General features: G+C 45.5%; 1 protein-coding gene across 2 annotated transcripts in view; it reads left to right on the top strand.

Annotated features, from left to right (window-relative positions):
• Positions 1–16,714, top strand: part of RCOR1 (REST corepressor 1) — a 146,156-nt gene that overhangs the window by 83,538 nt on the left and 45,904 nt on the right. For both annotated transcript variants that reach the window (XM_082218450.1, XM_082218449.1), the window contains exon 4: positions 11,206–11,258. In XM_082218450.1, the coding sequence (XP_082074576.1) occupies positions 11,206–11,258 (53 nt within the window). The remainder of the gene's footprint in view (positions 1–11,205; positions 11,259–16,714) is intronic.

The following is a 16,714-nucleotide window of genomic DNA, read 5'->3' as shown; positions in this document are numbered from 1 at the left end:
TTGAGTATATAAAGCCATCCTCAGTTCAGGTGTAAACGTAAAGTTGGGCAACTAAGATGGACCACAATCTTGGTCTCTTAAAGGTTGTTGTTGTTGTTGTTGTTGTTGTTGTTTTGGAAAATGCAATGCCACCTGCCCTGACAATTTCATAAAACTTTAGTTAGAAATTGCAAATGCACTCACTGGAGCAAATTGGCTCTGTCCGGAAATCAGCAGATTATCACAGACTTGCAAGCCAAATCCAGCCCATTAGCTATATAGATTTAGCATCTCATCAGAAGGTCATGAAAATGCACTGGTTTTGCAAACCCACCTGGGCTTAGCAAACAGGGGAGTTGCATTCAGCTTGGGAGCTCACAAGTAAAAATGTTACATAGGGGAAAAAATACGAGAGAGAGACATTGCACACACTTTTGTAAATCAAGAAAAATTTTAACAACAACAGAAAAACAAGTTGCAGAGGCCCTCCTTGCCTTGTTCAAACAGGCTTGCTTTCGGCCTCTTCCCTCACACTGCGCCTTATGAGCAAGGATGCGCATGTGCGCCACAAGATGGCAGAGTTGCTTTGCCGATGAACCGCGAGCAAAAAAGCCACCTGCTAACCGCAGATGTCCTTCTTTTCTTCCTTTCCTTTTTAAAGGAAAGCTAAAGCGCAGCTCCCGGTGTTTGTTTTAGGCTGTCACCATGTTCTGGAGCTCGGAAGATGCTTCAGATTTGTATGCAAGCAATCTGCACCGGCTCTTCTGTATGATAATGGGTTTTGGAAGGTGGGGGAGGACGAGGACGGAGGAATCTTGCCCTGTCTTAGCCTCTCATTGTTTGATCAATGCTAGAACCTGCACCGAGCATACTAAATACGGGGGTGCTGTTGAAACCGCTGCCGTGTCCTCGACTCAACCCTGTTCTCTCAGTGCATTTTGGCACGTAACAGGCAAGGTGTTGCAGAGCTTCCTTTTGCAGTACCTTGTCACGTAATGGTGAATTAAGCCTGCCACGGCCACCTAACTTTTGGGGTTTCTTGTTCTCTTTTTTGCGCTCGGCTCCCTATGGATCTCTCTTTCCCCCCGGCTCCTTAGTAGGATAATGTGGGAAGGTAGTCTCCCTCTTCCTTCAGCAGCAGCAGCAGCTATGGCTGATGGGATACTGGGTCAGAAAGCAAGATTCAGAGATCCACAATGGGTGGGGCAGGTTGAGAGATGGCATTGATGACTCCCCCCCCCCCCAGATTGCTTCATAGATTTGGGCTCTCCATAGTTGAAGGAAGCACATGTAATTAATAGGTCTGGATATGCCTCCTCTGCCCCCTGTTCCATAAAGCATGCCTAGCATTTACTGTGTCCGTTTTATGGGTTATTGTATGGCTTTTATTGTGATGCGCTGTTCTTTTTATTTTATGTTATTCTCAATGCACTTAAATTTTTGTAAGTCGGAGGTTGTGTGCTTCTGAAGACCAGTTGCTGGAAGCCATGGGGTGGGGGTGGCGGCGGGGAGAGGGCTGTTCTCCGATCCCACTGTCAGGCTTCCCAGAGCCATCTGGTTGGCCACTGTGAGAGCAGGATGCTAGACCTAGATGGACTACTGGCCTGATCCTGCATGCTAGGTAAAGGTAAAGGGACCCCTGACCGTTAGGTCCAGTCATGACCGACTCTGGGGTTGCAGCGCTCATCTCGCTTTACTGGCCAAGGGAACCGGCATACAGCTTCCTGGTCATGTGGCCAGCATGACTAAGCCGCTTCTGCGAACCAGAGCAGCGCACAGAAATGCCGTTTACCTTCCCGCTGGAGCGGTACCTATTTATCTACTTGCAGTTTGATGTGCTTTTGAATTGCTAGGTTGGAAGGAGCAGGGACCGAGCAACGGGAGCTCACCCCGTTGCGGGGATTCAAACCGCCGACCTTCTGATCAGCAAGCCCTAGGCTCTGTGGTTTAACCCACAGCGTCACCCGCGCCCCACGATCTTGCATGCTACTCTTACATTATTAAGTTTCTTGGAGACTTCTTGCGTGGCGAGCGACTAATGAGTGGCAAGCGACACATGAATTGAGTAAATAAGATTTCCACGCCAGATGCCTTCACTAAAATGCAGAACCGCTCACCACGTTTTGCTTTTCTAGGTATGGGGTGACTCATGTGTCTGCACACACGCTGCCATGCGCCTTTTATGAATGAGCGTGCAACTGAATCAGCCGACGGGAGCTGGCTTGGCAGTCTGCAGGTCTTGCGTGAAAGCTAAACCCACACACATTACCGATTCATTAATAAAAAAAAAAAACCTGACACATGCATGAAATCATTGAAGGGACTGGCATCGTGTTTGCAGAGCCAAAAGGAGAGGAGCGAGTGTGTTGTGTATGTGAAAGCACTTTCCTATCTTAACTTATTTTAGGTCATAGGAACATAGGAAGTTGATGTACACACAGAGTATTATCTACACTGACTCACTCCAGGGTTTCAGGCAAGCAGATTACCAGCTCTACTTGGAAGTGATAAGGATTGAATCTGGCACCTTCTGCATGCAAAGCAGTCAATCTACCACTTGGACATGGGCCTTCTCCTTTGGTCTGTTCCTGAGATTCTTGAAGTATGCATCTATCAGTGTTTGCTCCATATTAACACATTGTGTGTTTGCATCATTCACATAAAGCTAAGCAGGAGCAAAGGCACAACAGTCACGTTATGAAACTTTTGTCCCAGTGTTAGAAATTCTAGGGCTTCTATACATCCAGAATTTCCTAGACATACAGGAGTCGGAAACAGTTTCCAGGCAGAAATCACTGAGATGTCTGGGAAAATCCAGACGTATGGCAATCCATGTCAGAAGTTTAGATTTTGGCGAATTTCCTTCAAAATACAGTGGTACCTTGGTTTACGAACTTAATCTGTTCCAGAAGTCTGTTCTTAAACCAAAGCGTTCTTTAACCAAGGCGTGCTTTCCCACAGCAGAGGAGGACTCAATTTACAAATGGAACACACTCAACAGGAAGCGAAACATGTTCTGCTTCCAAGGCAAAGTTCACAAACCAAAACGTCTACTTCCGGGTTTGCAGCGTTCTTATTCCAAGTTGTTCATAAACTAAGCTGTTCTTAAATCAAGGTACCACTGTAGCTCAATAACTTCATTTTATTTATTTTTTTGGAGATTTTGCAAAACAAAAAAAAGGCTGAGCAACTTTTGTGTCTGGATTTTCACCTTTTGAAATATGGCAACCGTAGAAATTCCCTGGGCACGTTTTGCAACTGTCAGATGTCCATTTGCAACCACATGGAGATCTCTAGATGCCAGGTTGATGACTGACATCTCCATCTGGCTGGCCCCACCAGCTTTCTCAAGAAGGCAAGCAGGAGAGCTTATTTATTGTGTTTACTCCAAGGAGTAAATGGTTTACCCAGCTCCTCTCAGTTAATCCCTACAACAACCCTGTGAGGTAATTTAAGAGGCTGTGACTGGCCCAAGGCCAGCCTGTGAACTTCATGGCGGAGTGGGGATTCTAACCCCCCCAGGTCCTAGTCCAACACTCTAACCACTGCACCACACTGCCTTCCTAGAGTACTTCTGCTATGGGGCAACATTCCACTAAGTCAATGGCCAAAAGAACCCTCAATTCAGCTCCGCCGCGCTGCGCATTCCTGTGAGAATGCCAGTTCTCAGAGGGAAAGCAGGGTGCATTTATGTTGTCTGTTACCCTAGTTTTTGTTTTAGCACAACTCCCTCTTGGATATTGGTCTGTATGCCACCAGTTCTATCGCTAGCACTTGCAGTATATAATAGCTTTTTAAATTAGTGGGGACTTGTGTTTATGAGAAATTACTGATTATTCCTTAATTAATCTCAATTGCTGATGGTTACTTAGGCTTTCCATTTTTCATAATTAACATAATGAGCTAAAAAGATTAGAGTGAAAAAAGATGTTCATCCTTAGCATAACACTAATAAATGAGCTCTGGCCTATCACTGAGGGGTAGACCTGCACAGCGTCACTTTGGCTGGAGTCTCAGGCCTGGTGACAGATGCAGAACCAATGAGGTGTGAATGTCTTGAAGAAGAAGGAGAATGAACTAGGACTCCCATCATCCTTTGCCATGCTCTTTGGGGCTGATGGAAACTGTAGTCCAGAATGTCTGTAGAGCATCTGTTTGAGGGAAGGATGTTGGACTATCCAGAGCAGGTGGCCTAGAACACTTTCCTATAGATTTTGAGGAACACCCAGCAGAACACCTACAGCAAGAACTGGTAGTCTGTTCTAGCAGCTCAGGACTCTTACCAGTTCACACGCTGCATGTGTAGACCAACCCTCATTCTGGTGACCTAAAAGATTTTAGGTCCTCTTTCAACAAGAAGAGCTCACCCTGTTTATGCACAGTTCACTAAAGGGGTAATTTACTGAGCTTGTGCTTAAGATTGGTTAGGGTTGACTTGGCACGAAATCCCACCTGCATTTTATATTATTTACTCCCAAGGTTTCTTAAACAGCTTTTCAGCTGAGAGCCAGTGTGGTGTAGTGGTTAAGAGCGGTAGTCTCGTAATCTGGGGAACCGGGTTCGCGTCTCCGCTCCTCCACATGCAGCTGCTGGGTGACCTTGGGCCAGTCACACTTCTTTGAAGTCTCTCAGCCCCACTCACCTCACAGAGTGTTTGTTGTGGGGGAGGAAGGGAAAGGAGAATGTTAGCCGCTTTGAGACTCCTGAAGGGGAGTGAAAGGCGGGATATCAAATCCAAACTCCTCCTCCTCTCCTCCTCCTCCTCCTCCTCCTCCTCCTCCTCCTCCTCCTCCTCCGAGAACCACCTTAGTATCTCAGATTAGAAATCTCAAAATTAAAATGACAATTGATTTGAGTTACAAGAAAGGAGATTCCAACTAAATTTCAGGAATAACTTTCTGACAGTACGAGCTGTTCCGCAGTGGAAAGCACCCCCTCTTAGAGGTTTTTAAGCAGAGGTTGGATGACCAACCTCTCATGGATGCTTAAGTAGAGATTCCTGCATTGCAGGGGGGCTGGACTAGATGACCCACAGGGTCCCTTCCAATGATACAAGTCTATGATTATATGACAAAAATATTTGGCATGATGGCAACTAATTACAAAAAGCAAACAAAAACGACAAGAACAAAACGTAACTGATGCTTGCTTCCAGAACACCATGAGAAAGCGTGTTGAGCGGAATCCTCATGGAATGAACAGCTTTGAGACCCTGGGTTGCTGCTGACAATGAGTATGTAGACTATCCTTCTCTAACCCGATGTTAGAGATGTTCTTAGACTCCAACCATCCCTGATCACTGGCCATGGAGGCTGGAGCTGATGTCAGTTGGAGTTCAACAGCATCTGGCGGTCACCATGCTTGGAGGAGGTTTGTGTAGACCTTTGTTTCCCAAATTCCAACTGTTTTCGGACTACAGTTCCCATCCTCCATGAGCATTGGTCTTGCTAGCAAGGGTTGATGGGAGTTGTAGTCCCAAAACCTCTGGAGACCCCATTTCGAGAAATACTGGTGTAGACAGTCGTAGGCCATATATGGACAGGCAATCTGACTTTTTAAGGCAGCTCTAATATTTCCAGACTAGCTGTTGAAGACTAGTACTGCTGCTGTTGTATTATATATTGCCGGTGGTTTGTTTTATTTTGTGTTTTATTTGTTTGTGTGTGTGTGTTACAAGCTGGCTTGATCTTTGGAGGAGTGATATATAAATACCATAAAAAAGGGTCGTAAAGAAGTTGCCTGTTCTCTGTCCCTTAAGTGTTCTTATTTGGTATCAGTGCTGGCTAGGATTGCGAGATAACGAGAACTTGTACCTGTCTTCAGGCAAGGCAAGGCAACGAAAAGAGTGAAGGAATGTTGCAGGAGAGACGTACATGAATTACATAAATGTATGGTAATGGGAAGCAATATATAAACAAATGAGTTAGCGAATAAAGCCAGTAACGCCTATGCCAGTGCTACCCCATAAAATCTGATGAATTAGGGAAATAACAAAGGGATGTTCATAAAAAGACATGGGGGACCCTATAACAAAACATTGCCAGTGTGGAGCGCTTGTGTTCTGGATTCAAGTCAATCCCCACATAGCTTCCCTTCTCCCCCTCCAGTGGTCAGTTAGCATTCCATGCCCACTGAACATTCTCAGGCAACTCTTGTGCCCCATTCAGGCTACATTAAGTTCTTCAGTTTCTTCATTGATGTCTGAGGCTGAGCACTCTCTTCTGTTCCTGGAGGACATGGCAAAATAGCTCCTCAAGTGTGAATTAGGAAGACAACGAGAAGGTTGGTTATTCTTTATTCGAACCCAACCGAACAAAATCAGAAACAAGAATGCCAAGAGTCTTCTATGCGCAGACCCCACAAAAAAATGTTCTAATAAATTATTTGGTTTATTATTGCATTATTGTCCCAACTTTCTGCCAAGGAGCTCAAGGTGAGGTACGTGTGGCATGCATCGTTCCCCTCCTTATCATCATCATCATCATCATCATCATCATCATCATATATTATTTATACCGCGCCCATCTGGCTGGGTTTCCCCAGCTATTCTATTATCCTCATTAAAACCCTGCGAGGCTGAGCGTTGATGATTGGCCCAAGACCATCCATTTCTTGCTACCAAGTGAAGATGCTTTGACACCAGGATGGCTCCTGACATCTCCACCATCTGGAGGTGCATGCATGGGGATCATTGGATCTGAGCTGTTTTCACACACTAGCAACACGTCCTGTAGAATTCTATCAGATATATTTTATCTGCACAACCGGACGGAATATCAGGAACCATAATGCCTTTTCTGTGCAGCCTGAGAAGGAGCCGTTAAGGAAAAGAAGTATATGGAAGAGGCCAATATATATGTGGACTGTCCCTGGTTACAGCCGCCAAAATAGAATGTCTAGTTGCCATTTTGGGGCCAGACAGCTCCAAAGTCTTGTTTTTCAAACAATGGCCTGACAGGGGTTGATTCTCAGTTAAACATCTGGCTAGTTCAGATGACACCCTTGAGCTTTAAAACTTCTCAGAACTCTTAACCTAGCTGGGTATTTGCACCCCGGCGCCGCATCTGCTAAAGACCACCCTGGCTCCGAGAGAGATGTGCACCTTCTCTGTGGTACCCTCCAGATGTTACTGAGCTCAAGCCTTTGCTACCCATGAGTCATTGGCCCTACTGTGGCTGCGTTGGTGGATTCCAGCAACATCTGGAGTGCACTGCCGCACAGCCTGTCCCCTCTCGACCCCTGCCTCCTTTTTTCTGCTTTGGAGAGAAAAAGGTTATCCCAGTGCAAACTCTCTACTACGTTTTATTCGCGGAAGCTAAGAGCGATGAGCGTTTGGGTCTTGTGCCTACGGAATGTGAAGCAGGCCGAACAAAACACTTCTCATCTGCTATCAATAATTTCTCAAGGTAATGAAACAATAGATCACAGTCCCTCTTTCCCCTTGGGGCGTGCCGTCTTTTGGTTCTGGGAAACTTGCTTTCATTTTCTCTATTAAAATCTTATTCACGTACTCAGCCTCAACTTTGGACCCATGTTTAATCCACCCCACTGGCCACAGTGACCAAGTTTTGCTTTTTATTTCTAAAATGGCACACACACACAGAGAGAGAGAGAGAGAGAGAGAGAGAGAGGTCACTCCAGCTGCTTTTAAAGGTGCTATTGCTGTAGGATACCCCCCCCCCCATTTTATACCCTTAAGTTGAATTGGCGAGGAGAGGGGCTTTTAATGGACAGTAAAAACCCTGACTTTAATTGCCGCAGACATTAGGACGTTAAGAGGCTAATTTGTAAGAGAGAACTTTTTATCTGTCCTGCTTTTTATTGATCTTCCGGTGAGTGGGGGGGGGGGGGTTAAAATGTTATCTGGAAGGTGGACTTCGCTTCATGCTAAAAGCCAGTTAATGGCAGCTGTGCTGTACTCAAGAGAAGGGTGGCTAATGATGGAAACCTGCCATATACATATTGGAGCCTTTAAGGACTGAGTTTCTGGAGCAGGGAGGTGCAAAGAAATGAATGGAATAGAGAGAAAAGGCATTTATATCTGGGGGTGCTTAACGTGTGGCATAAGAAGAACCCTGGCTGGATGAGGCCAGGGGCGTGTCTCGCCCAGCATCCTGTGACCAACCAGATCCCTAAGAGGATCCCACAAGGAGGATCCGAACGCAATAGTCCTCTCCCCTTCTGCGGTTTCCAGCAACCAGAATTCACAGCGGAGGTAGAAAATCAGGGCAATAGCCATTGATAGCATGAATTTGTCTAACCCTCTTGCAAAGCCACCCAAGTTGGTGGCCATCACCGCCTCTTGTGGGAATGAATCTCATCATTTTAACTATGCGGCGCGTAAATAAATGCTTTCTTTTACCTGTCCCGTTGGATGTCCACGAATTCTAGTGTTAGGAGAGACGGAGGGCAGCTTCTTTCTATCTCTTGCTTTCTCCGTGTTCGTTTTAGAAAAGCCGGAAATTCCGCAACCTGATCCGCAATGCATTATAGCGATTCTGCAACCTGATCTCTACGGTCAGATGGCGCCTTGCTCTGCTGGCCGCAGCAATACCACCAAGTAAATGGCCAGCAGGGTATGCCAGATTCTAGCACTTTTGCCTGCCTTGTGTGTACACTTGGGGTTAGGAGCTCTCTCCCTGGGGAAGTCTGCCTTGTTTGTTCTCAGGGAGCATTCCAGAAAGAAGCCCTTTCTTTCAAGAGTTAAAAAATTCTGTTTTTGTTTGACCCTCCAGATAAAATTCCTTGGTTGCCCTAATAAGCCAAGAGAGTTGACACATTTAAAAATGTGTATGTATGTATAAACTCTACTAGCTTCTTTATTTTATCTGTTGCTCTTTGTTGCTTTTTGCAACGGTCAGTTTTATTTTTATTGTAAAGTGCTTTTCGACATCTTATTATACTTAACCTTACATATTACATATAACCCACCTTTCAGAACACACAGATCATCATGATAGGCTTCACAGGCAACATTAAACCACGTTGTTGTTTTTTAAAAAAGCATAGTAAACAACACCAACATGCAAAATGCCGTTGGGATCGTTCCCCGTGGAGAGTAGGTGGGCAGAAGATGGTAAAAAATGGTGCAAGAAAATGCAAGCACCGTTTCCTTCTGTGGTTGTAAATTAAAGCAGCCGCATGGGAACGGCTTCATTCCCACATTGCTGCTGTAATGCATAATTGGCACCACCTACGTCGTGTTGTCCCTTTGAGAGTTTCTGCTGAGCTGTACATGGTTATCTTTGGAAGCGAGTGGATCAGGGAGGAAGCCATAGCAAACTGGCCTTGCATCTCGTGACCTCATTAGCCCTCCCTATCCAGTGACCCTCTCCCCAAGACATCAGAGGGTTTTCTAGCTGCTTCAGGAACCAAGTCATAAAAAGGCAGCGCTCAACAATGTCGATTTAGCATAGGAAAGGCAGCTTCTGCAGGTCTGTGTGCAGAGAGATGCCCACTGATAAGAAGAAAACGAGACTGGTCAGCCATGCTATGTTCCTGAAGGTGAAATACTTGACATTTCCTATGCACATTCATGTTTCCGCAGAGCTTGCCACGTGGGCTGTGGTGTGCAGTGCGTTCAGGATACAATATCCCAAGGCCCAGGGAGGTTTGCCTCCCAGGAAAGAAAGTAATTTCATGGGGAAAACCTCGGCTGTCCAGCAACAGGGAGCTTACCTGCTCATTCCCCATGAGACAGAGAACACTGCTGGTCACCTTGGGGTTGAAGAAATGGAAGAGAAGAGAGCTTTGTCCCTGCTGGGTTCAGCCGAGATTCATTTGTGCCGAGGGCAGAGGTGTAGCATGGGGGGGGGCGCTGTGGCTCCGGGTGCAGTCTTGAGAGGGGGTGCACACAGCAGGCTCCTCCTTCGGAGCCTGGCTCCGTGCCAGAGCCCTGACTGCGGTGCTTGTGCCTGGTATAGCTCCGCCCCCCAGGGCAGGTTTAATGGGGGGGGAGAGAGAGAGAGAGCAGGTGAGTGGGTGGCAGCGCTGCTGCCCACCCTCCTCAGCCGTAGTACACCTCACGCCAGGTGGCAGCAGCTCTCCCACCACGTCACTTCTGACTCGGCAGCGGAGAGCATTGCACCTTGATCGTGGTGAGATGCCCCCGGCCACAAAAGCTCTGCCTCCACCACTGGGTCAGGTGGAGAGTGGAGAGCAGCTTCCCTGCCCCTCTCCTAACCCTGAACTGTGGCACACGGAGGGTGCCCTCTGCGCCCCGCCCCCATGCTGGCACGCCCCCCTTGCTTGCCCCAGGCAGCGCGGACATACACTCTGCCACTGGCAGAGGGCACCCATGGTTTCAAGCCAGAATGGGGAAATGCATTGCTGAGGGCCGTGCTCAGCTGGTGGGTCTAGCGCAGATGTTGCTGTTAGAATTCCTGCTCCATGATTGCAGTCATGGGATTGTTGTCTATCACATGAAGGTATATGTTTTGACTCCACAGTGGGAAGTGACGGAGACAGGATGTTTGTGTTACTGTGTTCCATGAAGTGGGACTGTTGTCCTTTGTTCTTTTTCTCTTTGCTATCTGATGCTTGAGAGAGAGGGAGCCATGGTGCAGTGCTCCGTGTGTGTTTATATGTAAATAAAGTAGATTAGCCAAAATGCTGAGTTGCTGAGGTCTGTCACATGTATGCTGCGAAGACTCTTCGGATCCCTAACTGTGCCAGTGTTGGTTGGCATCGGTCGCTGAGATGTTCAGGCTGAAGAAAGCTTGTGAAGCTCCTGAACGATCGACCAGGAGGGAGGGAACATGCCAGTCGGGCATGTGTCTCTGCCAGGGTCCTACTTGAGTATACGCTGAACTCCTGACAGTGGCATTGGGGCAAGGAGCGTGGCCTCGCTGCAGCATAGAAGGGCGAGTGTAAATGGGGCTTAAGCAACTTCAATAATTTATCTTCCCATCCAGTTTTCCCTCCCCAGCCCATTTTGTTGTTGTTGTTTTTCTGAGCCTTTCCAATTGTAAACCTGTGGGCAGGCACTCTCTTGTTGTTTTTAATCCCTGTGTGGTGCTCAGCAAATTGTAGGTGCTTTATAAGTGATAAGTCATAATAATAGATAGCCAGTTTTGATAACTTATTTTCTGGCTTGCATTCAGAGGATCAGAAGTATGCATCGTCTTTTCTTCACGGAGGGGAATATTGTGCTTTTCCGAAGCTTTTGTTGCTCAATATCTAATTCTCTTTCTCCCTCCCTCTCTGTCTCTCCCCAAATCTCCCCAGTGGATGAATACATCGCTATTGCAAAAGAAAAGCACGGCTACAACATGGAGCAGGTACTGAAAACAATTCAAAAAATTATAGTGTCCTATTAACCAAATGATGACTTTTTCTAAAGGGAAGATTCATTTCCAGTATGATTGATTGATTGATTGATTGATTGCATTTATACCCCACCTTTCCTCCAAGGTGGTTTACATAAGTCTCTTCATTTAATCCTCACAACAACCCTGTGAGGTAAGTGAAATTTGGTGTCCCAGATCCTAGCCCAACACTCTGCATGTCCATCACTTGCATTCCAGTTGTTAATGAAACAAATTCACCTGTAAACCAGACTGTTGTATTGCAGTCTTCCTTCTCCCCTTTGGACCAATGCAGTTAATTTTTTGATGTCTGGAATAAGCATATACCGTATTTTTTGCACCATAACACTCACTTTTTTCCTCCTAAAAAGTAAGGGGAAATGTCTGTGCGTGTTATGGAGGGAATGCCTATGGGTGGCATGCCTATGGATTTTCCTCCTCTAAAAACTACGTGCGTGTTATGGTCGGGTTCGTGTTATAGAGCGAAAAATACGGTATTTTATTAATCATTCCCAGTACGTTGGATTTTGTTATTGTTTCCATTTCTTAGCCTACACATCTTGATTTTTTAAAACCACTGTGGGGATGTTTTACTCCTGTTTCTAACCAAAATAAGGTGGGCGTGGGGGTGGGCAGGCAAGGAGAAAACCATACCCATGTAGATGCATTTGACATGATCCTTATCTGCCATTCTTGGGTGTATTTATGTATAAACAAGCACATTTAATATCTTGCCTCTCCGTAAAAGGTCAGGCTGGCTGGAAACATTAAAGTCTTGCTGAAAACGTATATACCAAACAAACAACAAAGGCTAATACCTTTTTAAAAAATCCACAATACAAAAGGACACACAGCAAGACCAGTAAGTGACATCATGAAACATAAACCCGCTAGATGCCTGCCTAGAGAGGTGAGCTTTGCCTTTGTTTCTAAATTGCCAAGAAGAACATTCACTGGCACAGCTTCTCTACAAACTCCTTAAGATGGTTCAGAAGCAGGAAAATGCACAGATAGGAGCTAAGCAGAAGATCTCTTCAGGTGTTCAGAAGAATGTGTGTGGCCATAAATTGTGAAAGGAGCGTTAGAAACATAGATGTATAAGCCCAATGGCGCCTTAAATCTAGGTTGCGGTTGCCACAACAAAATGTCTAGGTGTTTTTTGCCTGATAATAATAATAATAATAATAATAATAATAATAATAATAATAAATAATTCTATATCACTTTATGTTTTAAAGAAAAAATATCAATGCAGTCTACAACAGATTAAAACCCCAAATAAAAACAATTCACAATGAAACGAATGCAAGCTTCAAGGAAAATGCATTTTGCTTTCCCCAAATTTATTTACCTATCTAATTTATATAGCTGTCCCACAGCAGAAGTACTCTAGGAAGCCAGTGTGGTGTCGTGGTTAGAGTATTGGACTAGGACCCAAGAGTTCAGGGTTCTAATCCCCACTGAGCCATGAAACTCACCGGGTGACCTTCGGCCAATCGCTTACTCTCAGCTTCATGTACCTCCCAAGGTTGTTGTGAGGATAATATGTGTAGGATATATGCTCTGGGATATAAACGTGAGAAATCGTAAAGCTTGTTCCTGCCCAGTGTAAAAAGAGAATAGAAGTGGATGTGGATATGTGATTGTTTTAATTACACATGTTTCCATTTAGTTTTGAACCTAAGGGGTAGCAGATAAGAGAAAAAATTGGTTCATGCTTTTCTGTATCTCTTCTGGCCAGTTGGAAAATATCATAGTATGTATATGGGTGCCTCTCTTCTTCCCTATGTACCCATTTCCTAGATCTATCTAAATGTATGGCGTGTATGGATGGAGCCTTTAAAGAACACCACCCCATGGCTGTGGTGCGGTGGGTCAGTGCGTCTGGCTATTAACCAGAAGGTTGTTGGTTTGAGCTCACCCAAGGATGGCTGCATTGCAGGGGGGATGGACTAGATGACCCTCGGGGTCCCTTCCAGCTCTATAGTTCTAGGATTCTGTGACCTTCCCAAAAGAATCCCGGGAATTATAGTTTACCCCTCACAGACGTTACAAGCTCCAGCTCTCCAAACAAGCTACAATTCCCAGGATTCTTTTGGGAGAAAGCCATGTTCTTTAAATGTATGGCGTGGTAAAGGGTAAAGGGACCCCTGACCATTAGGTCCAGTCGTGACCGACTCTGGGGTTGCGGCGTTCATCTCGCTTTACTGGCCGAGGGAGCCGGCGTACAGCTTCCAGGTCACGTGGCTCTCATGGTGAACCAGAGCAGCGCACGGAAACGCCGTTTACCTTCCCGCTGGAGTGGTACCTATTTATCTACTTGCACTTTGACGTGCTTTCAAACTGCTAGGTTGGCAGGAGCAGGGACTGAGCAATGGGAGCTCACCCAGTCGCGGGGATTCGAACTGTCGACCTTCTGATCAGCGAGCTCTAGGCTCTGTGGTTTAACCCACAGCGCCACCCGCGTGTACACAGCCTAAATTGGAAACTATTGGAGCATTCTGATTCATGGAACTAAGGTAGATTTGGAGAAGGCGGCGAATAGGATCCACTTAATTCTTGAATGATACATGTAGAGAAATGCATAACTTTAAGCTTTGGTTATTCCATTATTTGACGAGGCACCGTCCCTACTGAGAGGTTAGAAAGGGGCGGAAAGGAAGAAACTACTATTTCATTTAAAAAAGGTTATTTTCACAGTGAGTCATGTTGAAGGGAATTCCAAGAAGGAAAACTCCCTAGATATTGAGCAATGAGTGCGTGATGACACAGAACTGAGCAGCAGGGTCTTGTGTGTGCTGACCAATGTGGAGCTTCAGGAAATCACAAAGTGATGACTTTTCTACCAATGAAGAAAAACATTTTTTAAAAAATAATAATAGCAATTTGCATTGCAAAATGGGCTTGGGGAAAGGGAAATCCCAGTATCAAAGTTAGCGCTTTCACTTTGAATAACCTGAGTCAAAATGTGTTGGCCAAGAGGTATGTGATCTATATATAACTTGCAGAGAATTAAGAGGTTTGTTCCAGGGCATTTTAACCAACAGATGGAGGGAATAATAATTTTACGTGAGGAGACAGTGCTACCAAATTAACCTTTTTTAAAAACTATGACCATGAGATAGTTGGTCCTTTCTGAAATGTTTGCTGTGTGGAGGAAATAAGGAGGAAAGACGGGATCGTAGATGCACCTTGCTGGGGTTCAGAGGTGACGCCGTGCCTTCAACCTTGGCGCTCTTCTGTACAAGAGAATTTAGTAAGATGGGCTTTCCAGACATTCTTTGTGCCACCCTTCCCAAATGTATCATGGTGATCTTGAATGGCTTTTGTCTTAGCTAAGAAACAAACACCTGAGCATATACCTACATACTGTCTCGGGCATTAAAGCCAGCAGCAGGGGCCCTCTTGGTAGTTCATCTACCCTCAGAAGTTTGGAAGCGGGAGGTGGCCCAGGAGAGAACATTCTTTGTTAGCTGCCCCTAAGTTGTGTGGCTTTTGTTTTATGATGAAAGCACAATTTTTTACTCTGCATTTGAGCAATATACATATATAACACACGGATATTTTATATATATATGTGTGTGTGTGTGTGTGTGTGTACAGTGGTGCCTCGCAAGACGAAAAGAATCCGTTCTGTGATTCTTTTCGTCTAGCGGTTTTTTCGTCTTGCGAAGCAAGCCCATTGATGGATTAGCGGATTAGCGCTATTAGTGGCTTTTAGCGGCTTATCTGCTGATCGGATCAGCTGATAAGTGGCTTGCCGGCTTAGAAAAAGGGGGGGGGGAGGAAAAAAAAACCCAGCAGGAACTCGCAAGACATTGTTGTCTTGCGAAGCAAGCCCATAGGAAATTCGTTTTGCGAAGCACCTCCAAAACAGAAAACTCTTTCGTCTAGCGAGTATTCCGTCTTGCGAGGCATTCGTCTTGCGGGGCACCACTGTATGTGTAGAGATGTCATCACGCTGTAGTTCACATGGTCCCTGATAGGTGGCACTGCTAACTACAGTGCGAAGGCAAACTTAGCAAGTGGCCAGCCAGGCAGTGAAGACCAGCGAACAAGAAAGCGGGTGGCAGAGGCCAGAGCGGCCAGCATAATAATAATAATAATAATAATAATAATAATAATATACATACATACATACCCTGCCCATCTGGCTGGGTTTCCTGTAAGAGTGGCAGGGTGGGCTGCAGGGGCCAGCGAGAGAGGGGTAGGATGGGAGAACTGCAAAGTCTTAACTGCTATCTGAAGCCGCCACCCATCCTATTCTCTTGACAGCAATTTGTTTTAAATTGCCTTTTGAAATTGTTGTAACCCACCCTGGTGGCGAAAGGCAAATAATGAAGGAAGGAATGAATGAGAGAAGCAGAATCTCCGGCTCATTCTGTGACAGTACAGCCATGACCACCAGATCTGAGGACTTCAGCTGAAGTTCATTTGCTCTTCAAGAGCGCTGCTCCTCATGGTCTAGGGCAGACTTCCTCAATCTCAGCCCTTCAGATGTTTTGAGACTATAATTCCCATCATCCCTGACTACTGGTCCTGCTAGCTAGGGATCATGGGAGTTGTAGGCCAAAAAAAATCTGGAGGGCCAAGGTTGAGGATGCCTGGTCTAGGGAATGCCCAAAGATGTTCAAAACAAAATTAAAGGTGTGGTTTGTACATTGTACTCCATCTGCATGTTCAGTAGTCCATATGTGTGGTCTGCTATTTCTTCTTCTATTATTATTATTATTATTATTATTATTATTATTATTATTATACTGCCCTATACCCGGAGGTCTCAGAGCAGTTCACAGAATAAAATCAAGATATAAAACCACAAAATACATAATAAAAATAAAAACAATCCAATAGCCGCCCCCTCCTTTCTTCCCACAAGGCACCCCCGAAGCAATTTATGATATAATACATCTTAAATTATATAGGAATAGTTAATCTACGATTGCTCACTGGAAGGACAGATCGTGAAGCTGAGGCTCCAATACTTTGGCCACCTCATGAGAAGAGAAGACTCCCTGGAAAAGACCCTGATGTTGGGAAATATGGAGGGCACAAGGAGAAGGGAACAACAGAGGATGAGATGGTTGGATGGTGCTCTCTCTCTCTCTCTCTCTCTCTTTCTCTTTCTGTGTGTGTGTATGAGAGAGGCAGACAGAAACAGAGACTGTGTGCCTCTTTAGTCAACTGGGAAGGAATGGATGCAAGGCCAGCTTTTCACTTCCAGAACGCCTGTGTTCTCCTTATGGTAAGAAAGCAGTGAGCCTGCCAGAAGGTTGTCAGAAAGGATCTGAACACAGCCGAAGCCCTAAAACCTAGGAACTAAACCAAGGGTAGAAGTGTTGGTCTTTTAAACCACGGGTAGAAGTGTTGGTCTTTACATGAAAATTGCCTGGGTGACGGTTGTTTCCCTTTGGTTGTGGGTCCACATT

Source organism: Podarcis vaucheri, assembly GCF_965113315.1.
Source record: "Podarcis vaucheri genome assembly, chromosome: 1".
Taxonomy (NCBI): Eukaryota; Metazoa; Chordata; class Lepidosauria; order Squamata; family Lacertidae; genus Podarcis; species Podarcis vaucheri.
The sequence above is the reverse complement of the archived record's forward strand: the minus strand, read 5'-3'. Positions and strand labels throughout refer to the sequence as shown.